The sequence below is a fragment of the Empidonax traillii genome, unplaced genomic scaffold (assembly GCF_003031625.1).
Source record: "Empidonax traillii isolate 1590-97213 ecotype Southwest subspecies unplaced genomic scaffold, ASM303162v1 scaffold236:size2090792, whole genome shotgun sequence".
Classification (NCBI taxonomy): domain Eukaryota; kingdom Metazoa; phylum Chordata; class Aves; order Passeriformes; family Tyrannidae; genus Empidonax; species Empidonax traillii.
In genome coordinates, this window is record NW_020955429.1 from 751,206 (window position 1) to 778,321 (window position 27,116).

A 27,116-nucleotide genomic window follows, 5' to 3' on the forward strand; every position below is an offset into this window, starting at 1 on the left:
CATTTCCTCTGACTCATTACTTGCTGCAGAAGCCACTGCTGCCACTGTTCTCACCAAGGACAATGAAACCTGAGTGCATTTGCTCCTGCTGTTTGCACTTCACAGCTCTGATTGCAGCTGCCCTGGGGCTGAAAACAATCCTTACTCTTCTTGAAATTATGTTCAGCTTTAATTTTTAAAATGTTTCCAGTAACATACCTTGTGAGAGTGTCTGGAGGGTTTGGGGGTTTGTTGTGGGTGTTCTGTGAATTTTTGCTTTTATAGGGGGTAAAAATGTCATTTTACAAAATGCCGCTCGTTCTACATCCAAACTGATCTGGACCCCGAGGCAAAACACTGAACGTTGACTGGAAACAGCCAAAGGAAAGCAGAGGGGTCACAGAGGCACTACAAGCACAACAAAAAATGACAGGCAAAAGGGAGAGGAGGTGATGGGCTCCCTGGCAAAGGCCACCGTGCAGGCAGGGGGGAATGTCAAAAAGCAATTATAAAAGTCACAAGAGAATTCATATGGGAATTGTGGCGTGGTCCTTCCTTCAATATTAGCCAAGTTTACTCTTTAGATTTTTTTCTGCTTCTAACGCTGGTAATCCAGCTGGCATTTCTGAGATCCTATCAAAATGATACCTGTTCTGTCACATCACATAATGGATCCCTTTCCTGATCTTCCAAGACATTGGAAAGGGACTTTAGGAGCCTCAGGTGACGATGAAGGAGGTTTCAACATCACAGCTGTTGCAGAAGGCACATACAGCCAGTGGAGCCCAATGGAGATGCTGCACCACAGAGATTTCGGGAATCATAGGGTCAAATATGCAGCACCTGGCTTATGCCAAAGGTAACCTTGCTGTTGGATCCAGACAAAAAATGAGCTAAAGTCCCTTTAGCTTTTATTTCCTCACGTCCTAAAACCTGTACTTAGTGACAAAGAACAGGTCCTCACCCACATCTTTGTGTGAAAGCTTCGTGGAGAAAAAGGAAGACAGCTCCATGTGGTTTCTCAACAATTTCCACGTCATTAAAACTATTTTCAGAATAGCCCAGGCATGCTAAACACTGTTGTGTCGTGGTGTGTTTATGTACCTGTAACACTTTGTGGCAAGATCTGACTTCTGAAATACTTTGTGATTGTTCCTTCTCAGGGATCTATATTTGTACAGCCCAGTGGCTGTCCTGTATCTCAAGAGAAGCAGCTTTGTGAGGAACCTTGGGACTCAAAGAGACAAGAATCCTCTTCCAGAGTACAGAGAGTTCCCAGTCGATTTGCTCAAAACAACCCAGACCTGTAGGAGCAACCTGACCAAGGAAAGCTCTTCTGTGCCACGTCAGATCCCTGTTATTGGAGGAAGCTGGTCCCAACCCAGCAGTGGCATCCATGTGTGGTTAACCCTCCTGACGCTCCCCAGAGAAAATACTCTGAAACATCTCTCTTCCCTGCAAAGGGCCACTTCCATCTTACAGTGCCCAATACATGCTTTACACACTAATTTATCTGGCCAGTTTAAGGTAAACCTGGAGAGGACTGGAATGTAGAAGTGGTTGACTGCAAAACCAAAAATGTCTTATGTTGCAGGTGAACTGGTGCTGCCCACCTGGAAGAGGTCAGGAAGGCAACGTAACTGCAGTCCTTGGCCAGCAGGGACCCAAAGTCACAAGCCAGAATGAAAACCACAATTCAGTGAGCTGTGGAAGGACCTGGACATCTGAGCAGGAGCTGGGACCCCACAGGGAAACTCGGCAGACACAGCTGCTAGTGCTGGCTGCAGGGGAGGAGAGGTGAGCCTGGGGGACAGTGCTGATGGCCCTCTCTGACCCGACTGCAGGAACAAAGGCAGAGATGCCCACCAGTGTCCTGTCTTACATGCCAGCACAAAGAACTGAATCATTCTGCCTGGCTGTATCAGGTTATAAATGCTGCAGTTTCTCAGAAATTTAAAATATTCAAAGTGCTAGTTTTGTTAATTTTCCATCTCAGTGGAAATGGAGTGTTCTGAGGATATTTACATTGAAGCCACCCACTGGAACTTTTACAATGTGCTCTAAAGGAATAATGGAATTGATGAGAAGTCATTACGACTGGTATTTATTTTCCCATTCCATTATGTCAGAACTTTTTTTCACTAGCCAAGTTCACTTTTTTTGGCAGCCAAATCTACCACTGATGCTTGATCCTGCTGTTGCTGTAAGGGCTCTTTTATTTTTAAAGAATTCATTCATCATCTTGGTTGTCTTCTTAGTGAGCCGCTGTTGTGTTGCTGCGATTTCAAGATCCCAAAACTACCCGTGTCCTTGACATGACCCAGACATCCATATCTGATATGAAAAGGATTTTAATTTTATGCCAGCAATAAAAATTGATAACTGGAAAACTTACAATGATTTGAGACCACATAATAACCAGGCTCGTTATCTTCCAGTGCCAGCATTCTGCAGGTGTTCTGGAAGATGGTGCAGACACAAACCATTGCTTCTCTCCTGAAACAGGAAGCTCCTCTTGGGCTCTCCAGCAGCCTCTGGCCCCCTGCTCCCCCGTTCCGGAGTCATGGGTCATTAGGGTTGTGTAGCTGTAAAACACTCTACGTCACCCCTCGCTTCTTGATTTGGTCCATTTGCTCCTGCTGCTGCTGCAGACACATTTCTAATGGGAAAAATAAAGATGGCCTGAGGACAGACACTATCAGTATATGGAAATCATGAAAATGCCTTTCAGATCTGTACAGGGAGATGTGAAATCTTAAATTTTAGAGCAAGGTGCTGCCCAGATCTGACTTCAGGGAATTAAGACCTTCTCTTTTTTTTTTTTTTTTTTTTAGGCTGAAATTCTTATAATCTGGTAAAACTTTTACAATCATTAGTTATAAAATCTTCAATAGTTTTCCAGCTATGTGGATTCAAGAAATGGGGGAGGGGTTCTTACAAACAGTTTCTTCTATAATTAAAACAGTTTTCTTTAAGAGAATTAGTTTGCAACTACTTATTTATAAGCTAGATATACAAATGGCAACTTCTTACACACAGTGTACAGATGCCCCTAAAGTAAAAGCACTGAGCAAACAAAACCAACTCAAATAAATGAAGGGAAGGCTTGTATTTTTAATACACACAACTTATTCCTGAGGGCTTGATCAAATAAACTGCAGTGAGTGGGATAAGGGACAGAACATAACTGAAATAAAAAAGAGATTGTGATGCTCAGGCTTTCAGTGTGATTTAAAAGACAGAGGTATTCAGAGACTGTAAAATCAGTTTTGGCCCCTTTCTGACATAGTCATTGTTGCGGATGCCTTTCAAATTTCTATGTAAACTGAATCTTCTGGATGTCTGATGGAAAGGACAGCAGGCTAAGCTCCCTTGAAATTCATGGCATAGGGGTTCCCAAGGTTTTCAGACTAACAAAACACCAACGTGCCAGTACCGTCATATGTCAGGGATGAAATGTTAATTTAAAACAGCACAAAGTGTGGCTCTGTAGACTCCTCAAGGCCCCAGAGGTCTCAGATGGCAGCCACCTCCCCACTTCTTATTACCTGTACTGGGATTTTCCTAGGAACACACATCAGTGATGAGAAGAGATGAAAATACTTAACATTTAGTCTCTCCAACCACAATACAAGCCGGTGTAGTTGGCATGTAGCTGGCAAATGTAGTTGGTAAGCTGCTCTCCCTATTTGAAAAGTCATGGTAGTCAGGTTCGCCGTGGCTGGTAAAAGGGAAACATCACACCCATGTTTAAGAGGGGTAAAAAAAGAGGACTCAGCATCACCTCTAGGATCGTGTAACAGATCCTCCTGGAAGCTATGTCAAGGCATAGGGATGGCAGGGGAGTGATTAGAGACAGCCAGCATGACTTCACCAAGGGCAAATCATGCCTGCTCACTTGGAGGTCTTCTGTGATGGAGTGACTGCATTGGGGGATAAGGAAAGCGCACCGCATGCCATCTACCTTGACTTTTTACCCTCAATAGGGAGAGGCACTGATTTTCAACTAAAAGAGGGTAATTTTAGAGTAGATACAAGGGAGAAATTCTTTACTATGAGGGTGGTGAGGCACTGGAACAGGCTGCCCAGAGAAGCTGCAGATGTCCCATCACTGGAAGTGTTCAAGGTCCAGTTGGACAGGGCTTGGAGCAACCTGATACAGTGGAAGATGTCCCTGCCTATGGCAGAGGGTTGGAACCAGATGTTCTTTAACAGCTACTTCCTGCACAAACAATTCTGTGATTCCATGATTGTATGTCCCTGCAGGCTAATCCTTCTCTGCCAGGAAGACCCAGGACTATGATTTCCAAAACTGCAGAGGAATGTGGGAGAAGAAAGCCATCCTTTTACCCATTCCCCTTCTCACATGAAAACTGCGCTGTCATCAAATCTATGGAGATTATTCTTCCTCTCCCCTGACCATTCCTGGTGGGTGAACTGACCTGGCAAAGGAGTAACACAGAAATTAATCTATCATTTTTTATGGAGAACTGCAGTGATGTTAATACACCTTGTGTTCAGAACAGTACTATCAGTATCAGCACCTAAGACCAGATAGGTTCCCAAATTCCCAGCGTAACAACAAAGATGTTATTTCAGAGGCTGACAATGTCCATAACACAATAGGGCACCAATTTGTTTCTAGGCATAATAGGGGGCAAGATACTGGCCCTTGAAATGTTCCCATCATCTTCCTTCACATGATGATTTTAGCAGCTAAATAAATGACTGCATAATACATTATGAAAAAAAAGAATGTCAGGTTTCCAAATGGTGTGAAGCACTCACTTCTAAATTCAACTATTCCTGAGACAACAGCCACTGAAACCCCATCCCAATCAAGGTGAATGAAATGGTTGTAAGCAAAAAGGGTGACTTTCAAAGCTTGTGTCCATCCACAGAGATTAATTCTTTTTCCACTGCTGTTACTGCTGTCTTCAGTGTCTGGAAACAATTCCCAGAATGAAGAGATACCAGTAGCACAGAATGAAGGTCTGCAGCTACCTTCTCACTGAGACTGTCCCCTTTTTGCTTCTTTAAAACAAAAAGGCCACTCATTATGCAGGGATGTCTGGTGGTGCTGGAAGCAGAGCGCCAGCAAGGCTAGAGCACTGCTTATGGTACAGTGGAGTAGGTACTCCAGCCTGAAGCTCTACAGGGTCATAGCTCAGCTGCAAGGAAATGCAACTGCATCAAAACAAAACACAGTTGAGGATAGGGGGGAAACACATCATGCTCTCATCACAACAAAAGCTAGTTTGACCCACTTTCAAAACAATACATCAATCTCACCTGAAACTCTCATCACACAATGAACAAAAGTAAATATTGAACAAACCAGCATCATAATTGTCTTTCTCTATTCAGCCCTTATCAAAGTTAACACCTCATCAGTCCTTTTCTTACAGTGTCTGAAAGGATGTGAATTTTCTTTCCCATGTAGGGCCCAATCAGCTGGAGGCAGTCTGCAGCTGTAAGAACAAGGCCTCGTCCCAGCATGGGGATGACAGAGAAAAGGCCCTAAGTATGGATGACAATTTTGATCCAGAGAACTGAGGAGGCAGAGAACAAGAGGTATGCACAGGCCTCCCTTTGCACATGAGACAGGGCAAGAGGTACAAAGGCATCCCCACTTGTAGTTCAGGTCTGCAGGGAGGGCTTCAGGGACAGTAGGGAGGTGCCTGCCTTCCAGTGCAGAACGGAGGGCACTGGGAAACTGGAAAAAAAGAGAGCGCTGGCCTCATTTTCCTGGCAGATTCCCAGAGCCTCTGAGACCGAGTGCTGTTCATGGCCGTTTGTCTCTTACAAAAGGCTCTGCTCCCCTGATGAACCAAACAACTGAAACAGTCCATGGCTGATGGCTGCAAAGGGTCACAGAGTCTTGCTGGTTGCTCTGTATCTTCTCCACTGCAGTCACCTTGTGATATCGAGCTCATCAACATGAGATGTCCACAACTTCAAACCACAAGGGACATCCTTGTTGGGAAATCATTCTGAGAAGAGAGAGGGAAGACTGAAGTCAATGGAAGATTGAAGTCAACAGGAAAGCATCCATGGAACAAAGAGACAGACAATGCTTTGACAGAGACACAACAAAACAGCAACAGCTTTGTCCACTCACAACCCATTCCTCTCTCACCTATGCTGCTTAAGCTCAGGCCTAACAGCCAAGCTGCTCTGGCGACAAGGTCTCCCTCATGGAGCAGACTTCAGCCAGATTCCCATTCCTACCAACCATGAACTCATCAGTCCTCACTAGCTGGGACTGTGTCAGGATGTTTTGCATTTGCTGGTAGCCTGGGTGAGGAATGCCTTTGGCACAGATGGCCCTACACAAGCCCACAGGAGTGGGTCAACAGTCATCTCACCCCTTTCAGAAAGACATGTCTTACACCATACCTTGCTATCTGCCCTCTCCCAGTCTGAAGAAAAGAGCCTCTCAACCCTTCCTTAACAAGGATCAGTGCCAAAGCCCTGTAATTTCTGTAAGTCCTGGGTTACTTTCCTACTGTGATCCTTCTAAACTCCAGATAAACTCCCACCATCTTGGACCAGCAGGCTACAGATGCCAAAGAACATCCCTTACCTCCCTAGTCCCAGGCACATCTGGCTTTCCGCTCCATTATGAACTCCCAGGTAGGAGCTATTTCCCATTCTGGCCTCCTACACCCACAGTGACTTCCCCCTTCCCATGGGCAGTCACACTCAGACCCCAAGTTCTACTCCCTCCTGGAAAACCCCCTTGCCCATCAACCCTGGTTAGTAACCCCTGCCTGGTGGCTCTCTGCTCAGCCTATTTGGACCAGGACCACCAGACATGGCCTCACTGTTTTCTTGGGGTCCTTTTTCCTCTTCTTGTCAGAGGCATTGAGGTAGGCCTGTTCCCTGGCCCTGTACGAGGGGCCCCGGCTCAGCTCCCTCTCGCTGTAGGGAGGCAGGCTGTCCTCCTCCTCATCCTCCTCTTGAGAGGACAGCGACTGCTGCGGCTGCTGCTGCGACTTCTCGGCTTTGTAGGTGGAGGGTGGTGACCAGGCATAGTATGTTCCCCCTCCTCTCTGGCTGGGCTGCGAGCTCAGCTTCGAGGGGGTGGCGCAATGGTCACCGCTCTCGTCGTAGCTCCGGGATTTCCTCTCCAAGACGCTGCTGAGGTAGGAGTGGTCGTATTTCTGGCTCCCTCCGGGCGTCCGGCTCACCAGCCTGGGAAGGTGCTTCTCCTCATGGGCCCGTCTTCGGGGTGGGCTGTACGACCAGCCCCGATCCGAGTCCGTCAGTGGCTCCCGATTCCCTCTGCTGCGCTTGGAGTAGTATTCCTCCATGGAGCTGTCCTGGTGGGGCAGCCCCCCGCTGCGGCCGCTGTGCGACTCCGACCGCTCGAAGCGCCGTGTCTCCTGGCTGTCTGCCCGCCGGGGCCGCTGGCTGTAGGACTCTGCAAAGGCTGCCAGCTCGTCCATGGACACAGCTGGCACTCCCACAGAGAAACTCTTACGGGACAGCATCTCAGACTTGGATCTCTGCTGGCTGGAGGAGGGAAGAGGTAGAGTTAGAGGGCAGGATCCGGCTGCACTCATCCCCTCAGGCTGTCCCCATAGACAATGGAGGGAAACAGGAACTCCTGGGGGCATGAATCATCTGGACTGTTTTCATCATCTTCTGTAGGAAGAGATGTGTCACATCCTTGAGACCCCCGTTTTTCTCTGCTGACTGTAAAGGCAACTCAGTGCAGACAACTCTGGCTCTGCTTGTCTAAGGTTACCCGAGATTAACCCCAGAGTGCACCTCCCTTGACCTACAGTGTGCAGGGCTGGACTTGCTTCTCCTTGGCCCCAGAGCTTGTAGGTGTATGTCGTCCTGGGAAAACCCAAGAACCCAGCAACAGAAGCTCACAGTAGAGCAATTTTAAAGCAGTGAACTGGCAAAATAGCACAGTACTGAAGGAAGGAAATCCCTGCCATTGCTTTTGGGAGACTGGGATGTTGTTATGTGCGGGAATGATGTGCCATCTCTGTTCCAGCTACCAGAGTGCCACTCCTTTCGGCCTGGAGTGTAGGTCTTGCTGCACCAAAGCACCAGGGTGCAACTCTGAATAAAGTGAACCAGCACTGAGAAGTGCTGGAAGTATCAGGTGCAAATCTCAGGAGATAGATTTGTACCTGTGCCTTCCCACTTTGCGAAGAGTGGCTTGGTTCCCTGTAAATCTCACTTTTATATACTACTGGGAATGGGGCTGGTACTAAGCCTTACCCAGCTGGGTAGGCTTCAGCAGGCATGTGGGAATCAGATTCATTCTGACCTCATCTAACGACACGTCCAGATTTCCTGTATCTGTCTAACCCCTCTCCCACTAAGCAGAACCAGAGCAGCAGGAAATGGAGAAGAGCTATCAGTCCATCTGTCCCTTCTCTCTTTGCCAGATATAGCTGCCTCCCAACATGGTGATTCCTCACCTGTGCCAGAAACTGTCCCGCTCATCTCTGTAATCAGAGACAGCCTGAGACCTGGACTGAGTGCTGCCCCCACCGATGACTCCTGCCCAGTATTCCGCATCCCCATCCATGTCCCCCGCGGGAGGCAGGGGTTTCCTCCGTGACTGGCGGTAGGGCTGGCGGAAGTTCAGGTCCTCTTCGTGCAATGAGCTGAGCTCAGACATGGTGTTGTTATCTGCAGAAAAGAAATGAGATGGGCATCATCACCGGACAGCATGTGTGAGAGGGCAGGAGAGGACAGGCTGTGGTGCGCCCAGCTGCAGCTTTCTCAGCAGAAAAACTGAGCTGCCCTCTGTTAGAAAACAAGCAAAATGGAATCAGAGGCCTTCACACACTTGAACAATCCTGCCCAGCACTGCTGGAGCTCTGTCTGGACACAAGAGCTACTGTTAGACCTAAAGGTCTTTGAATTTGTAGCTGGCAGCCAATGGGATATTTTAAAGTTATCACAAATGGCATGAGGTTCCTGTGTCCCAAAAATTCCCCTCAGCCCTGCTTCAGTAACACATGTGAGCTCTCTACCTTGGGAGGTGGACACTGAGCATGGTGGGACATCATCACAGCACAGCAGTTGTGCCACCTCTCCCTTTCCTGGTGAGAGACAGGCTGGCTCTGGATTTGCCCTGACTTGCCCATCCAAAACAAAAGCAACCCCCACAAAAAAGGATTAAGAGAAATATAAGTGTCTCTCTGAGTCACTGTCAGTCTCTACCCCATCAAGCGCACTGACATCTGGAGGCCTGACATACCAATCTGCAGAGGTCTTTTTATAGTAAATTTTGTGGGTGGAGAAGACAGTGTGCTCAGCAGTGACTGTTTAAGAAGAATATCTAATTTGTTCATTATGCCTAATCTGTACAGAGCTTTCATGTAGTGTCATTCCCATTCCCTTACCTTCATTGATTTGCAGCATCCCACACGTCTGTTTTAAATGAGTCTCTACCAGTGCCTAACATGGGTTAGCTCAGTGTCACAAAACCTGATGATCCCCTGGCTTCTTGAATGTTTCTTGTAGTCCCTGGTCCTTCTGCAGGACAAGAGCAACTCCAAACAAACCTTCTGCATCTTTCAAACCACACCGTGTTCACTGCAGCCCACAAAACTTCTTTCAATAAAACCATACCTCTCCTATTTTGCCACGCTGGTAATTTACAGACACCACACTGTAAAATGTATAGAAATTGTGAAAACAATATCCCAGTTATTATCACACCACAGGCTGTAGAAGGTATAAGTATAATAAGGTGCTGATGATCCAAAAGTTTAACTATCTGAGTGCACAATTTTCACGAGCTTTTCAGTATCCCACTTTGTCTGCTTTAATTAAGAAGGATTAGGTAAGCACCAGATCTTTAAAATCAGAACCTGTATATATCTAAAATCTAGGCTTTATCTACCCCATTTACTGTATCCTGGACATCATATCCTAAAAGGCTGACCTTGAGGCAAAGCCAGCCAACTTTGAACTATGAATTTGCAGTCTTTTTTCAGTCGATGGGAAGAAAAAAAATGAAACCATGCTTGTTTCTTACATCGTTCTCGCATCCTCCTGGCTGGGTCAAATTGAGCCAGTTCTTTCTCGACATAGTACAGCACCTTCATGGAGTCCCTGTCCTTGTCAGTCTGGATCCTGTACCCTTTGCGCACTGCTAGGGAGAAAGAAAAAAAACACAGGAGGGAAACACACATTGAAGATTTTGAAACAATTTAAGAACGAGACTTTCCAGCAACATTGCTTCTATAGTCGAGCTCATGTCTGCAGGCAGGTAGGCTGCGTCAAAACAGACTGAGTCAGTCGCTGCTTCAGAAGAAATTCGTCTAAAATGTGGGATGTGAAGTTGTAGCAGTTGCATCATTCTGAAAGTTTGCAGTAACAGCAAAAATGGTTTTGGAAATGCCCAATTTGTACAGCCAGTGCATCAAGTGGTGTCACTGCCACAGAGCGACTGGCAGGGAGAAAAGAACTCCTTTCTCCTTCCTCAGCACTACAGAAAGGATTCGTCATGGTATGGGAGAAGCAGTCCCAGAAGAGCACGCTTTCTCTAAGCAGCAGGAGCTGTAAGCTCCCAGTCTGCAGGAGCAGCAGGTGGCGGAGCATTTGGGAGCTGTCACTCTGCAGGACCACTCCACCCTCCCAGCACCATGAATTCTGCTCACATAGGCTGAAGAGCCTGTGGCAGCAGAAGCTCTAGAGAATGCAGCAGGAAACACCAAATCCTACAAAGCACATCACACTCCTTTGAGATTTATAGCCAATCCCATGATGAGGTCAATCAGGTCACTGGTAGCTGTGAAACTGCCTGCTCTGGCATTTTTAACCTGCTTCACTTTACAGAAAAAGTACGTCTTACACTTGACTCCTGGGATTATGCCATTTACACGGGAAGTCTGGACAGCATTTTTTGGGTTTTCCACATTCTTGTGTGCAGAAAAGAAGCCCCTACATGCCTGGAACCACAGCAGCTCTAACTCTGGGAGGCTGGGTCCATGCACACCTTACCTGCTAACAACAGCTGTGAACAGCCTGACTACCTCAAGTCAGCAAGTAGAGAACTCTACCTGTCAGGGCTTTGAAGAAAATAAGGCATTTATAGCAGAGTATTTAAGGAAGGTCTCAGCCTGGGGCTATTTCAGGACTGACACAAACTCAGATCTAGGTACAAAAGAGGACTACAACCCTCAAATTCAGCCTCATTACAGAACCGTGATAAAGACAATTCACTTAGCACTGCAAAATGGAACCTGTCTGCCTGTCGTGGTTTTGCCCACCAGCCAACCCCTGAGGCTGAGGATGGTTTTGTCCAGGTGGATTTCGAGAGAAAAAGCCAATCAAAAGTTTTAGTAACACCTCTGCCAAATACAAATTTAAGAAAACGGAAGAGAAGCTTGTGGCACAGATGAAATTGTAGCTATGTAGGAGAGGCGGCAGGTCTCAAGTGGGCCAAGGCCCCCCTCCTCCCCTGGCCCTGGGGGCAGGTGTGGCACTGAAGCCCCCCTTCTCTCCTGTAAGAGAGTACAGAAAAAAAAACTTTAAAGAAGGACTGACTGCTTGGATGAGAAACACTTCAGCAGGAATTCTGGCAGAGAGATAACCACCTCCAAGGTCAAAACTGGCAGCAGCAAGGGAGAGAAGTTCAAAGTGGGGAGGAGCTGCTTCTTTCCCCTCTCTTGCTCTCTCTCTCTTCCTTTGGCAGGGAAAAGACTGAAAAAATAAATCCCTGCCACCTGTGGAAGATTACTGGGATGAAGAGACCCCCCATGTGGCTCATAAAGGAGCTTGTGAATGCACGAGGAAGCTCATGGAGAGAGACTTACGCTGGAGCAGAACGGCTCAGGTAAGATGTTGGCATCCAAGTGAGGGATCCATGCTGCAGCTAAATTTGTGACCCTGAGAGACATCAGAGAATGGAAGACCTGTTGTCTGAGAGATGGACTCACATCGGAGAAGTCTATTAAAGATTGTTTTCCCATGGGAAGGGACCCCACAGGAAACAGGGGTGGACTCAAAAGCCATTATCCCCCGTGACTCTGTGGTGAAGATCCATGGTAGGTAAGTGTCCCCTTGCAGTCCATGGAAGACCCTACAGGGCCTGGGTAACCCCTCAGCCTCCAGTCTTACCCAGGACAGGGGTAGGTGCAGCCCTGAGGCCAACATAAGAAAAAGAGTTCCAGCTGCGACGAATTGGAGTTGCCATCCTAGAGATAACAGAAGAACTTAAAAGTGCTGCAAAATTATTATGAAGACCTGGAGCTCTGGAAAGAGAGAAAGAGACTGCTTCTCCTCCTGGACTGATACAAAGGGGGGAGGGATATTTTTGTAGATACATAGTACTTTTACCTAATTAAAATTGTTGTAGATATAGTTCCTTAGGTTTTATCTTGCTAGTAATAAATCCTAATATTATTTTCCCAAATCGGGTCTCTTTGTCTGCATAAACCTTCTCTCAACTTATAGTAATCGGGAGGGGGGGGGGGGAAGAGCAAATTAGCCCAGAGCAAACCCACGACACTGCCTTGCATGGGGTTAATAAGTTCCCTTGTGTGAATACTGCAGTGGTGCATGAGTGCTCCTCTTGTGGAACAATTTAAACACTTGGAGAGTGGTTTTGAGCCAACCTGTTCCTTCTGTTTTATCCCTCACTGCAATATATTGAGCTACTAACATATGGGTTTGGTAGTACGTTGCATACGATGCACTGTGTGGGCTGAGCAAGGACTTGGCAGAGGTATTCTTAGGTACCTTCTGTCCTACACAGCTGTGCCTGTGTCTGTGCACTATGAAATAACCATGCTCTCCTTCAGGAATGGCTGTGCCATAGAAATGGGTAGAATGATCCCTATCAGAATCCCACAAGTTACTTCAGGAGCAAAGTGCTTCATTGTGGGTTTTCACTGTGCACATTTAGGTGACTACATCCTGAAATATGACTTTGTGTGTCTGCACTTGGGAAAGGTATTAGATGTAAAAACATAGTATGGGTCTATCAGGGTCCTTCTTTTAGCATGGCTCCAGGTAGCTTAGCTGACTGCAGTCTGGAGTTCTGCTGTGCTTTTATTATCCCCATGAGTGTGTGCACAATGGCCGCAAAATGCACACAGTGATCTACAGATCCCTGTGAAGGACCCCGTCTCTGCCTTCCAAAATGAGCAGCACAACATGTCTCTTTAAGTGAGGTTACTGCTACAAAGAGGGGCTGGACTGAGGGGCCTCAGAAGACATGGCTCCTGCTGCACTGCACGAGCAGCAAGGCCAATTCTGCACCTCACGTACCTTGCCAGGAAAGAGGCCTCTCACTATTCTTTCTTCTGATGTCTCTACTAGGAGCTCAGCTAAACTGCCACCTCATTTACACATAGGCCAGCAAACAATTATCAGCTGGAAATTACTGACCTACTAATAACCTTTGGGGAACTTGAACAGGCAGCTTCCAGACTGTCTCCCCGGAGCCACTACTCACACTAAAGCTGTGCCAAATATCTATTTGGGCAACATCTATACCTCCTGGAACTGATGGAGAATTAGCTAGGCTTCATGCTTGATTTGCTATTGCAGCTGTGTATCAAAAGGCAAATGAATTTCTTGGTTAATTCTGCAAGCATCTAGAAATTAATTTTGGATTTAAATCTGCAAAGATGACTGTGAACTGCTCATAAAAAGTATTTTCCATTACCAATGAAGCATTTTTTGTCTCTTTATTTATCAAAAATTTCTCATAATGATATTAAATGTTCAACTTATTAAATCTCTTCACTATTCCTTCATCTGACAACCAAAGATATTACTGCTTCCTCCTCAAACACTACTTCATCTGTAATTGCCATATTCCTTTAATCAGATCTGAAAAATTTTAGGCCCATCTTAATTATAAGGAAATAAAGATGCAGAGATGTGGACCACATGTCCAGAACCATTCACTGAAGACAAAGAGAATAGAACATTCTTCCCTGTTAGACCATATTTTCTTTTCCTGAACAGTTCATAGATTTCTAATGTTTAAATTGTGTTTAACTAGACATTATTTTTATTCTTCTGTGGGTGGAACCAAGTCAGCCAAAACTGTAAGCTGTTGCCCTCCCCAGAAAGGACAGCATTACTATTTTCTTCAGGCAAGTATAGTTAGGAAATAAATGATGCCTCACCCTTAAACACTTTAAATGTTAAAGGTCTGGAGCCTAGCTCTAGGATCAAAAGCTTCCCTATGTGCAGGGCTTAAGGGATATATGCAAGAGTTTCCAGGTAACCACTGGATTTAAAATAGAGCATGAATTCTAAATTACGTATTGCCAACGCTTCTAAATAAGAGAGCTAAAAGTTTTGGGATTTTTTTTTCCTTATTCAGCCCTAAGTTTAGGACGGAGTTCCTAGGCTTAATCAGAGCTTTGTCATATGGCTTTAATGTAACCCTGGACAAATTTTCTAAATATCCTCATGCCTGAGTTTGCTCACTTTCCCCTCAAAGGGGTTCTTTTTAAGCACAGAATCTATCTAGGGCAAAGACTGTAGTTTTCAGACTTTTTAGACTCCAACCTCTGTCCCCCAGCACTTCTGATCCCATTTTTCTAAATGGACTTGACAGAAAGGTTGAAGTCTCAAAAATAAAAGGTTTCAGGTCAGACCTACTGGCTGTGTGGAGGACACAGAGATTGTGATTATTGCTCCTTCTGAGAAAAGGCCCTTACTGTAAACTCAACCATTACCCGTTTTGTTTAGCTTGCTTTCTGGCCAACCAGCAAATAACTACCATGGAAAAGCCACATAATGTTTTCTCTTCCACAGCCTGTCATTAGGGGATATTCTGGTTTTGTGGAGGAACTTAAGGGACAAGGAACAGGATACACGCTATAACCCTTCCTTAACTCCACAGTTTGAGGTGCATGATCAAGACTAAGGGCTTGTCCACATTCTTGCAAAATAAATTAATTAAAAATAATTTTAAAAAAGAAATTAAGGACCTCTGCTGTCTTGCCACAAAGGTCAAAATTCTGTGATAATGTTTTTATTTGCAATATGTAGTATTTCATGTCAAGTTCTGAGTCCTGAGGTGAGGGACTGAGTCCAGACACGTGATTTGGATTATATAATAAATGCATCCTTCTGTGTAATGATCATGCAAATTTAAGAGCCGTTCTGTTTGGTTACCAAACACATCCACAGCTTTTCATTCTGCACTTGTGCTCTGCTAGCAGAGACAAGACTGGGGCTGTGATCTGACTCTCAAAAAATCTCTCGAATTCCCACAGCCACCACCATGCTCTACATGCAGTGACATTTTTCACAGGAGAAAAAAAATTAAGCACTGGGATGTCATTCTTGATTTTCTGACAAAGGTTTTTGAATCAGATACGTACTGCTTTGGATCAATGATTGATTTATTTCCTGTTTCAAAGCCCTCCATTCAAGAGCTGTTTTGATTTCAGTGGCAAAATAAAGTATGATTGTTAAGGGGAAAATACTTTTTGTAATTCCAGAAAGGTTAATATACTGACTGGGGCAGCAGAAGGATGTGTAGAGTTGTTCCAAAAGCTTAATTACTTGATTATGCTACTTAATCTTGTCTTTTCATATGTGTTTTATCAACACATTGTCACGAGCAAATGGAACAATTAATTAGTGTGGTGCTTTGAAATCAGACATGCAGCTGGATCAGTGGCAACTCTACACTGGTAAAAGCCATTTCTCCAGCAGCTTGTTTGACTTTAGACCACCACTCTGATCCTGAAATGCATGTGGCTAAAGAGCTGCCCTCTTTTTCCTTGATGGCAGCAGAAGTGACCCTCACCAAGACAGAGTCATCATAGTGACAGTCTATGTCTGACACTGATCCACAACTCCTTTCTAGTTAGAAGCCTTTCATCTCTCACACTGCGCAAATGCAAAGGCTGAAGGAAAAAAGTGACCTACTGACTTCTGTAAGGTAAAGGACGGGGTCCAGCCCCAAATGCTCTTGGGCAGAAATGCTAAAGGAGTAGGTTCCTTTGCCCAAAAGGCCATGGGAACAGTAAAACATGCTGCAGCAAAAACTGCTACCAGAGGGCAAGCAGTGCCTTACAGAGAGTAGAAAGAAGAGTTTACAAAGAGAAAGCAGCTTGCAAGGCATCACCTCTAAGGGGAAAATGGCCACGGCCTCTGTTTCCCTGAAATCATCCTTTTGTCCTCTGGAAGTAAATATGAGCAGCAGTAATGAGAGAGGTCCTGTACAAGAACTTGGCCTCCCATTCCCTGCTGATGTAACTGGGAATCTACAAACTGACATTGTGCTGATGGCACTAGAAAAGCTGGACCGTGTGGCCCTGAGGGATGCAAATGTCATTGTCAGAGACAGGATTAAAATGCAGTTTCTCTGTGTTTCTTCTGTTCACACCACTCGGCCAGTGACAATCATTCTTCCTTTTCCCAGACCTGCTCCCAGTAAAGGGGACTAAATGTTGTGCCTGGCACAGCAAATTACCATTTTGGCTTCCTCCACTGGCGTCACTTGGGGCTAAGGGAGGGGGGTGTGACTTATCCATCAGCACAGCAGGAGATGGGACACCGGCTACAGGAACACTGGGGATGTAGTATGGACCCGGCATGGCAGAGACTGGAGGAGGGTACCCAGCTTTTGCTGCTTTGCCTGCTACATACACTGAAAAAGAAAAAGAACAAGAGTCAGTGTCACACCAGCCCCCCACAGACCCACATGGCCGAAACCTGCACGTAACCAACACCGGTGACAACTCAGCAGGAGACAACTGGACAAATGAATTTAAAAGGGACCAACCTGAATTTCTCTAAGCCTCAAAGGGCACTGAGGGGAGTTTAAAAAATTCACAGAGCAGGTTGGACGAGCACTGCAAGATGCCCGGAAAGACACTCAAGAGTGTTACAGCCACCACTACCATGGCCACGATTTAGTGGCAGTTCAGCTTTAAAAACAACTGATGACCCAAGCAGCAGGGATGAGGCTCATGAAACTTGACAGATCTGACTGAGCCTGACCAGGAACCTTGCTGGGTTGCAAGGATTTTGCACTGTTGTAGAGGACAGCTGCTTTGCATTGCCAGGAGGAAGCCTCCCAGGATGCTCTTAGCTCTGACCCACAACATTCACTGACACAACAACAACTTTGGAATGGGAGCATGACACTTTGGAGAAGCAGGCACAGCTGCCAAGGCAGGGAGGGCTCGGGGAATTACATTTGTAATTAACTTTGAGCGCTCAACCATTGAGTAATAGGTCAGATGCTTCACTCCCTAAGAACGAGTTCTTTAGCCAAGCAATGTGCTCAGGGCAAGGGAAGCATTATTAGCAGATTCTCCTCCTGTTCTGCCAGGGAGCAGAAGCAGTACAGCAGAAGATTTGCACCAGGCTTGGGGAGGGTCACTCACATGCCCGGGGACAGCAGCAGGACTCAGGACAGCAGGGGCAGCGGACGTAACAGCAGCAGCTGTGTGGGCAGCACTGGCACCAGCAGATCCCCACCAGGAGGAAGAACAGGAATGCCCCCAGGATCACCAGGCCCACAAAGACCCACTCTGGAAAACAAGGGGAGAAAAGAAGATACTTACCAGATTGCACATTGCTGTAGAAGGGAACATCAGCAACATCCTCTCAACAGAGAGCACAGGGACAAAACAGACAGGTGAATAACAGAACTGGACTAGCTTCCTGTGGGTCCAGGACTAGGTCCTCCTCTGTGTCCAAAGGGCACATGACAGTGAGAAATGGAGTTACAGAAATGTGGTCCCTTCCGGCAGCACCTGTGGCTGGCTGAGACACAAGCAGCACAGAGGCAGGAGCTCCAGTTCCCCAGCCCAGAAACCCTTCACCCCTCAGGAGACCCATGAGAATGCCACAGGACATGCTCCATTAGCATCTGGATCTCATCAAAGACTCATTCTTCTCAGCCATGTTCATGCCCTGCTTATGTGTTTGTTCCCTACCCACATTCTGGTTTTAATGGGACAAACTAGATGGTGAAAAGCATGCTATAAATAGCCCAGTAAATGAGCCAGGCCTGCCCCTTTGCAGCAAGGCCCACGCATGCAATTATTCTTCTGAATGTGCCGAGCGAACATCCTATTCAGGCGCTGCAGCCCGCCAGGAAACATAACAACCAGTTTCCCCCCCCACACCCCCCACTGAAGCCTCAGATGATGTCTGAGCCAAGCCCCAAAAGGGAGCAGCTGAAAAACACCCCACAAATGAAAGCAGAGAAGAGCCGGTCCACAAAAACCAGGATGGGGTTGGAAGGGGAACCCAGCCTGCTCCGGGGCAGCTCCCAGCTCTGCATCTGAACACTCTGCACTTGGCAGGGGATTGTGAGCACAGGGCTGCATCTACTGCCATGTGGGAATTCCACAGACTAAGGGAATGATCAGTGAACACATCTGGACTGGGAAATTTCAAGATTCTGAACATATCAGAAGCCTAGGGTTGGTTTTATGTCAGAGAGACGCGCTGACCTATCCAGAAGCCAGATCACCGGTGGGGAAGGACTCAAGGTGTTATCCAACCACCTTGGAAAAACGGTAAAAAAACAAATAAGGACATGGTGGGACTGCTCTGCAGTGGGGTAGGGTTTATCACCATCCCAGAGAAAAAAAGCAGCAGACCACTGTTTCCAAAAGATGTCCAGAGCTCTCTAAGGCACCTCCTGGTACATTACTATCCAAGATGAAGAAGTATTGATACAAGGATTGCAGTGTGCACACAGAATCACACTGGAAAAACAGTGCATCCCTAACCTGCATCACTAAGCTGAAAAGTCAAGGAAAAATGTTCCACTTGGACTAATCAAAACAGAATTTTTCCTAGTACTTAATAAAACACAAAAATAAGAAGGCGACATTTTTGATCCATCCACAGCATTCTGTTTAAACAAAAGTATGATTCTTTGCTTAGTCGGAGTTTTCCTTAACCCTTTTACAAACGATTCCCCTTTTTTAAATGCCATTTTAAATCTAGAATTTAAAATTTCCTTTAAAAATTGTCAGTCAAAGATCTGGCATCTACAAATCAAAACACTTCATTTCAGAAGTGTGAAGTGAAATGTTTTCTTTTTTTCTTTTGAATATTTTATTTCTTTTTTGGCTGACAAAGATGAATTTCATTTAACTCTGCAGTTAATTTTGGTCCCTGTGGAAATTTTTTTTTCAGTGAACTTACTCTATGCTGAGAAGAATTCAGCTAACAAGTAAGGAAATGGCAGAAGAGAAGCATTCATGAATGAAAAAGCAGGAGCTGAGAGATTACTGACACAGTTCCTCAAGTGCCAGTTCTTGCAACTATTTTTCTTAATATTTGCATTATTTACCTTGACACAGAATATAAGAATATGTTCTATATCTTGACAGGAAGTAGTAGGGATGCATTGTCAGTAAAGATCAAGACTGGGACATGTTGCAGAAAGGGCCAAGTGGACCTACAATAAGAAATGTGAAATGAAGCGATATCCTGAATTTCAAGGTATGCAGCAATACTTTCAAGGTCAGAGGTTCAAAGATTAAGAACAACTTCTGTTCTGAACAGGATGTCATTAGTCGAAAACAACTGAAAAACAAGAGAAGTGATCCAGTATACTATTCCATCGCACGATAACTGCCACCAGTTATACCATACAGCCACAAAAAATGGCAAACATAATCCTATGCCCAAAAAGGGAGGAATTTCCGGTAGCTGTAAGGAAATACTAATGCCATCACACAAGGTCTCCCCTCCATGTAACTTCATCTGAAGTTGCATAGCGCAGCTCTGCTCATCTTTGTAGAAGAAAAGATGAATTCGAGTTGGAGCAAAGCAGGGACCTGAGGGGAGGAAGGGACTCGGGAGCCTGCCTTGCAGCAGGGGAGCTGCAGCTTCCTGCGTTAGTCCATTACAAAGAAGGCTGAGGGCAGACGTGGCTGCTGCCCATAAATATGCTAGGAGGACAAATGCAGGAGGAAAAGCAGGAATTAAAAGTTAAAGGTCTTAACATAAATGGGCATGAACAGGCTATCAGGAATGCAGAGAGAAGGTAAAAGAAGCACATCAAAGAAAGCGATCCAATGGGAAAGGCCAAACTCAGATTACCCTGCTAAGTTTATGCAAAGGATGGAATTACATGGCTGGCAAGCAAGATAGCAAGCCAGCCTATCCTTTCTAGTCCTGTATTTCCTAACCTATGCCAATCTGAGCAGGGCAACCGCTCAGTGGCTTCTTCTTTTGTCATGTTCTCATCTTGTCCTCTACAACCATCACAGATACAGAGAAGGTGGTGAAACAGAAGGTGGCATGACAGAAGTGGCCAGCCACAGCTATGCAATGAAGCTCAGATGTCAGATCTCCAGAGCTATTAGTGAACAGTTCACAACTATTCCATAAAGGATAAAAGCCTGGTAGAAGAATAAAAACAGACACAGCAAGTCCATTGCAAGAGTATTTGGTCTCCCTGAAGACATCCTAGGAGTACAAAAGGGTGTCAGATTAGTGTGTACCTTGCATGGGGCCAGATACTCAGCACCAGAAGTGGATGTTTGAAATCAGTGTCACAACCACTGGGACCTAGAAGTCAGGAACAACTTTACTTCACAGGAAATTAGACCATTTGCTTCTCTGATGACGTTAAGAAAACAGCAAAAGCACCTGCTGGCTCCTCCTGTATGCACAAAACTGGGATTCAACCAGTTCCTGACACAACTGTGCAATGCTGGGATTCAAATGACTACCAAGCTGAAGTGCTATGTGTCCTTGCTCTCTGGAAACTACTGGTTTGTGCTTGCAGAAGTATCTGCTTTTGTTTGTTCAGGTAACAGGCAATGCTAACAGCTGAAAAGTGTTTTTGCTCCTGCATCTTACACCTTCTTGTTTACCTGTGCAGCAGGGGTATCAGAAAACACACAAGAATTTTATACTCATTCAATAAAATTGCACATAACAGGGAAAAAAAGTGTTAGGCAATAGAGAATCAACTGCTGCCTATGCTGAAAAGACCAATCCCTCTTCTGCCATGCAGAAATTCCAGGGAGGTTTGGGTTACACTGGAGGTGGGTGAGTGTCTGCCTTCTCTCCATTTGCATCTCTGGGACAAGACTCGAAAATAGCTTCACACATTTACATGAAGTCAAATTTTTGCACAAATGTGCGAAAGAAACGCTCCTTGGCCACCCTCAGGGAATGATCAGATGACTCAAGGGCTAAATGTTCTCACAGCTTTTCCCTTTCAAGGACAATCTGTTGTACAGTCTCTGCTTCCTCTGCAAGCAGTGCCAGCACTGGTGGCTCTCACTAGTTTGGCTAGCAAGGGATCTATCACGGGCAAGGAGCTCTCACGTCTGCTCCAACCACCTGGTGTGACCGAGATGGTGCCCTGGCCATGCAGCACAAGAGGGGCCGTGCCACTGATAGGCAGCTAAACCAGTGTTCTATTTCTAGCACCTCCTGTGCCACCATCTGTGGCAACGGCTGTAGCAGTGCCACAAGGCAGGGTCTGGGGAGCTGAGGTTACTGCACAGGGGCAGCTAAGGGGCAGAGCCACAAGGGGCTGTCGAGGTCTCGTGGGCTGCAGCTTTGTACTGGGGGAGAGCAGAGAGCCTGACACAAAACCTCCCCAGAACAGGCATTTCTGCTCTCACACTGATCCTGGCATGACATCAACCATCTCTGTACTGGCTCCCAGCATGGCCCAGCATCAACTCTCTCAGATCTGAACCCAACACGCTTTCCCAGTAAGTGACAGGTTTTCTCTCTTTACCCCAGATAAAACACACATACAAGTGAAATGTATACCACATAAAGATGCTGCAGGAGGATAAACAGACAAGATGACAGAGGAATGGGTATTGAAGGGTGAAATGACTGAATACCTGGCATAATCTCCACAGCAAAACTGGGCAAGAGATCAGCAAGCAGCCCTGTCCTGCCTAGAAAAGACAGAAGGAGGAGAACAAGGAGAGAGGTTACTTCAAGAAAAACACACTCCCCAGCCCCTGCCTTAGCCTCCAGTTCACTTTCTCATCAGCCCACTTGAACTCTTGTGTTATGTGAATTCCTATCAACCACAGATGTCATCCCGCTCGATGCCTGGTGTCTGCCTCTGCACTTCTGCCATTTCTGTGTCCTTGCATTTTATCTTTATCAGCAGAGCTGGGGGGAAAGAATCTGGAACAGAGCTTCTCCAATCTAGGCACAAAATGACAAGAAAAAGGAGTCCCTTTAGCATGGTTACATGGTAACATCTTTCTGACGATATGCTCTATACATGCAAAAAGCTCCTGGAAATACACAACAGCCCTCAAACAGAAGGACTTTGTTTACTTTTGAAATGTACCAATGTAGTTTCTGTGGATGTAAAACATCTTTAGCCCAAGGCCATTGATAAATCAGATTCATGCATCCAAAACCCGTGGGTGTTACTCTCCCTGTGGGGCTCTGCAAGTGCACAGACAGCTCCAGGAAAGGAGCCTTGAAGCATGACTGTGCCTATGTGCTAATTATTTGGAGATGCACGAGGAACTTGGTGACACTGTATCATAAAGCCCAACTCCCAAGCAAAGCAAACCAACCAGGAGAGGATTTGTGTAGAAATTTGTGTGGAGTCATTTTGCAAAAGGGGAAAAGGTAAAAAAAAAAAGACAAGTCAACTTTTAAATTTAGAGCCAAATACAAACAAACAAAATCCAAGCCCAAAGGCAGTTTGGTCCTATTTGTTTTGGCACTGAATGTCTGGGATATTTCCAATGCACAGCAAATATTCTGCCCAGTGTTCAGCTATAATTTACACACACCTGCATGGGCAGAACGGCCGTGCAGCTGTGCTGTGAACTCTCTTATAGAGCACCGGGATCATGCTGGGATTTTTAAAGACATGCACAAGGCAGGAGAGATGCACTCTGAAGAGAGACACACACTGTGGGTGTAACATAACAGGCGCAGCTACGGGTAAGCCAATGCAAAAGTGGTAGAAAGCTACCTTTAACCTCCCCACAGGCCCTTCAGGTCCTGCACTAAGCAGCACTCTGACACAATGATGAACTGGATCCCAAGTTCCTGGGCCTCTAGTCTGTCCCTGAAACATATTACAGTCAAATTCCCACCATCCGTTTTTTCTCAGTGCTTCAGCAGAGGCTCTGTAGAGATCAAAAATCCACAAGGAAGCCTGCTGGAGTCATAATGAACATACTCTGAGTGCAGGCAGCGCTTTGCAGCCAGTTGCAACTCATCAAAGGTGACCAGTACTCACAGTAACGCCCATCATGAGGAGGTGGTCCTGAACTCTTAGCAAAAGATCGCATGGTGATGTTTCACATAATTGTTCCCCATTTACCACTTTGAGGGAGGGCTCTTGCCATCAGTCCGCTGCAACGTTTTCATCTACATTTACAAAGAGTTTCATGACGTTCTTTGCAGTCCATTTTCTGCAGGGATCAAGTGTCCAAACCACTTATGACTAGCATGTTATGGGAACGTGCTCCTGTATGCCTTCTGCTCACAAAACAGATGGACATGTATACAACATATGTGTGGCTTAAATTTTGGGTGCCACAGGTGGGCTCCAGACATGTGCACCAAATGCATGCCTTGTAAAATAGTGTCCTACATTTACAGTATGTTTCACATGCACGTTAAATAGATTCCTTATTTTCACACACAAAAAAAAAGAAAAAAAAAAGAAAAAAAAGCATTTCTTTCTTTCACAGGCCTCTGTGTGTGTGTAAGTGAGGAGCACACACATGAACCATGCACATGGAGAACATATGGGCAGACATGAGCATGTAGCTTGCCTCCCATGTGTTATCATCTCTGCACAAGCTCACATGCAGCCCTAGTCTGAGAGCACATGCCAATGGACAAATAGCTGGAGGTATACAGCTAATTAAGGGCTTGAATTCATGTTAACAAAGGTAAAGGAGTGTCACCTATAAAGGGTAAAACCTCCATCTCAAACGGCCATCACCAAATAGCTGCCTGCTTTACTTTGAATCTACCTAAAGAGCCTTGAACCCTGCTAGTGCTGGGTCTTATGGTACCTTCTGATCCCCAAAAGAAACTACACGACCAAAGAGGAAGAAGCATCCCTCAAAAAAAAAATAGTGCCTGAGAACTTGGTAAGTCATTATGAAGACAACTAAAGTAGTTCCTCAGTGCTACCTACAAGCAGTCAAGTATTTCCCTGCTCGTGCAGCCCCACTCAGTTCATCAGAGCATTGCCTGGGGAATTTGGATCACTGCCCTGGCAGCGGGCTCACACAGCCTGAGGGCCCCAGAGCCACCAGCAGGGATGCACAAAGCCTGGGAGGACCTGAGGCTTTAGCGAACACCACCACAGCTCAGCCTGACCTCTTGCTGCCTCGACTATCTCAGCTGACAGCCAGTAAGTAAAACGCCTCCTCTGCACTGCCATGCCCCCAGCAGCTTTCCACAGCTCTGCCCCCTCCCCACCCTGGGCTGAATTAATTCTCTGATAAACCTTCCCCGCAGTATTTGTTCAGGGAAGGCACCAGGCCGAGGCTGCCTGCGGTTACCCCAGCAACGGGAGGCTCCCGCCATTGTCCCTCACTGAAAGCGGCTCTCCTCACTCTGCTGCTGCTGCCAGCAACAAGTGGAGCAAATCCTCCATCCTGGCTGCCAGCAGGCACAGGGACCGGGCAGCTCCAGAGGGCAAGGACTGCCACTGGCTCTCGCCTCCTGGCCTGCGCAAGCCTGGCCCACACATGGGCACACCCCAGAGCCAGGCAGTGGCCAGCAGAGGGGATCCTGGGACAGCACCCCAGTGGGTTGCACAGTGCCCAAAACACAGGGAGCAGGGTCTCTTTTTGGACCCACGGCTGTAACACCAGCCAGGACGTGGTCACAGCACCCCTCCAGCTCTCTATGACAAGGATACTGTTTCCATGGGTATTAAGCTCACCTCACTTCTCTCATTTTTTTTTTAAGGAAACTTTAAGGTGGAGGCTGGGGCTAGATAGCAATTGGTGGGGAGGAAACAATTTAGTAGAACATCCTGCCAACAGACCATTCGGCCACACCCCGTCTGCACAGCAGCTCTGCCTTGCAGGCACTCCAAGACGCAGATGGGCACCCCTGCTGAGTCACAACTCTGTGCTCCCACCCACGAGAGCTACATGTCCTCTGTGCAGGCTCCCAACACCGAGCTCCAGCAGACACTCCCCAGGGGAAAAGAGTGAATAGAAAACGGCCCCGTTTACTAGGGTTATCCCAGGTGACTGTGTCAGAGCTAGGAGCTTGTCCTCAATCCAGAAAGGATCTGGGACACAGGCCATCTCTATTCCCGCTATGCTGCTGTGGGGCTTTACCTGCCCGAAGTGGCCTCTCACCAGGCACCTCACACGCCCCAGGCCCCAGCCAACCTTGAAGTGCCAGGGAGCCCATGAGCCTCCCGTCTGCTCTGGTAGAGCACAGCAGTAGAGCACAGGAGGAGGAATGGGAGAGGAAAAGCTGAGGGGATGATGCAGAGCGGCTCCAGGAGGTGCAGAGACACAGCAGAGGCGAGCGAGGACAGGAGTTAATACACAGGAGGCAGGCAGGTGACAGAGCGGGAGAGCAAATAGCAGCAGATCAGGGAAGACCTGGAGTCAAGCAGACAATTAGCAGAGAGTCTGCAGAGAAGAGACACAAAAATAATTAGGGTAAGTGGTGTAGCTGAAAAGAAATGATGGCATGAATAAAGTAGGCACAGGTGCAGTCAGGAACACGGCAATTGGGTAAATATGGGAACATGGTAAATACTGGCAATTGCATAAATGTGATAAATATTGGGTAACTATGGGAATAACTTTTGAGCATTTTTCCTGTTTTAAGGCTGCTTCCGCAGCCCTACGTGCTGCAGTGGAACCACAGGATGCAGCAACTACAGAGGGAACTATTTCCTTCTCAGTGGTGGAAAGACATGCCAAGCCATGCCACAGCAAGAGGCCCCTGGCACGGGACACTGCCCTGAGGGGAGGCTGGAAAGCATAAAATAGGAAGTGTGGCCCTTGTAAATCAGATACTTTTCCAAGGAGGCTGCTGTGAGATTTATTGGGAGAGCACGGCTCTGCAATGAGTTCCTCCTCTGTGCTCCCTCTGCTCAGAGTAAACTTCATCCTTTCTTCCCATCCTTCTCTTCAATTGGAGGGAGAAACAGCAGCAGCCCCTTTTGGAGATCAAAGTTTTAGCAGGCAACAAAGACCTCCAAGGAGGCTGTTGCCATGGCTACATTAGTAACAGAGGCCTTTTAATCACACCAGTCTCCTTTGTGAGCAGCGTGTGGCTGTCGCTGGCAAATAAGGAGGAAAAGGGGTAAAAAACCTTGGCAACAAGTAGCACTTCTAAACGGTGTGAAATAAATAACTAGGAGTAGGCTGGGCTAGGGGTCCTGGAACCAGATTACAAAGTTGGCAGCACAGTGGTCCAGGGCAGTGCCCAATCAGGACAGGATGAGCACTCTGGGGGTAGGAGGGCATGAGCAGCCTTCCTGGTATCAGCAATTTTCCAAGGATTTTTAAGTGGAAGGCTCCTGTGCCAATCACTTCCCTCGCCTGCTGGCACCACCCACCTTGAGTCCTGAAAGTGCAGCTCAAGGTCGGCAAGTCCTCTCCGGTGAAGTTCCTTCCAGCCATCTCCCCAACTGAGATCTGGCCCTCTCGTCCCCAACACGTGGCCAACAGCACCAATATCTCTGCCAGCTCCTGTGACCGAGCAGTGGCTCAGATGCTACTGGCAGCTTTTCAGCAAATCAGAGCAAAATCCTAAAACCAACATCTTGTAAGGGAGAATTTTGCCAAGAACTTTTCAATCTCCAAAATCATGTCAACTTTTATAATACAGTTCCTCCTGGCACAGAAGAGACTCCAAACCTGGCTATATTTATGCCAGCCATTGAGTCGCTTTGCTGAGTAAGAACTGCCTTATTAGCATTGCACACCGTACACAGTAGAGATTTATCCTCTCTGAAAGCCAACACATGTCTCTATTAGTACATTAATTACAGTACAATTTGCTGTGTGTGTATGTATCTACATTCTTTCCTACCTATGGGTGTTAAGATTTTGAAAAATTTTGGGTTTAGCCTGTACAGATACTGGCTGGTAATATAAACTACCAAAGTTGTCAGTTAACCCTTGTTAAGTGCTGTCTTCGGAAAATAACAAAAACCTCAAGTGCTAATTGTCGTTGTTTAAAGGACAACAGTGGGA

The 27,116-nt window shown here is 46.5% G+C and overlaps 1 protein-coding gene across 5 annotated transcripts in view; it reads right to left on the reverse strand.

Moving 5' to 3' along the window:
- Nucleotides 1–4,455: 4,455 nt before the first annotated feature.
- The window catches only part of ILDR2 (immunoglobulin like domain containing receptor 2), a 38,306-nt gene continuing 15,645 nt past the window's right edge, over nt 4,456–27,116 (reverse strand). For 2 of the 5 annotated variants that reach the window (XM_027888251.1, XM_027888249.1), the window contains exons 4-10: nt 21,786–21,842; nt 17,331–17,477; nt 16,412–16,588; nt 9,995–10,111; nt 8,424–8,637; nt 6,807–7,497; nt 4,456–5,972 (exon numbers count right to left, since the gene is read on the reverse strand). In XM_027888251.1, the coding sequence (XP_027744052.1) occupies nt 5,937–5,972; nt 6,807–7,497; nt 8,424–8,637; nt 9,995–10,111; nt 16,412–16,588; nt 17,331–17,477; nt 21,786–21,842 (1,439 nt within the window). In that variant the 3' untranslated portion in view covers nt 4,456–5,936. The remainder of the gene's footprint in view (nt 5,973–6,806; nt 7,498–8,423; nt 8,638–9,994; nt 10,112–16,411; nt 16,589–17,330; nt 17,478–21,785; nt 21,843–27,116) is intronic. The other 3 variants (XM_027888252.1, XM_027888254.1, XM_027888253.1) reach the window with 3 other exon arrangements.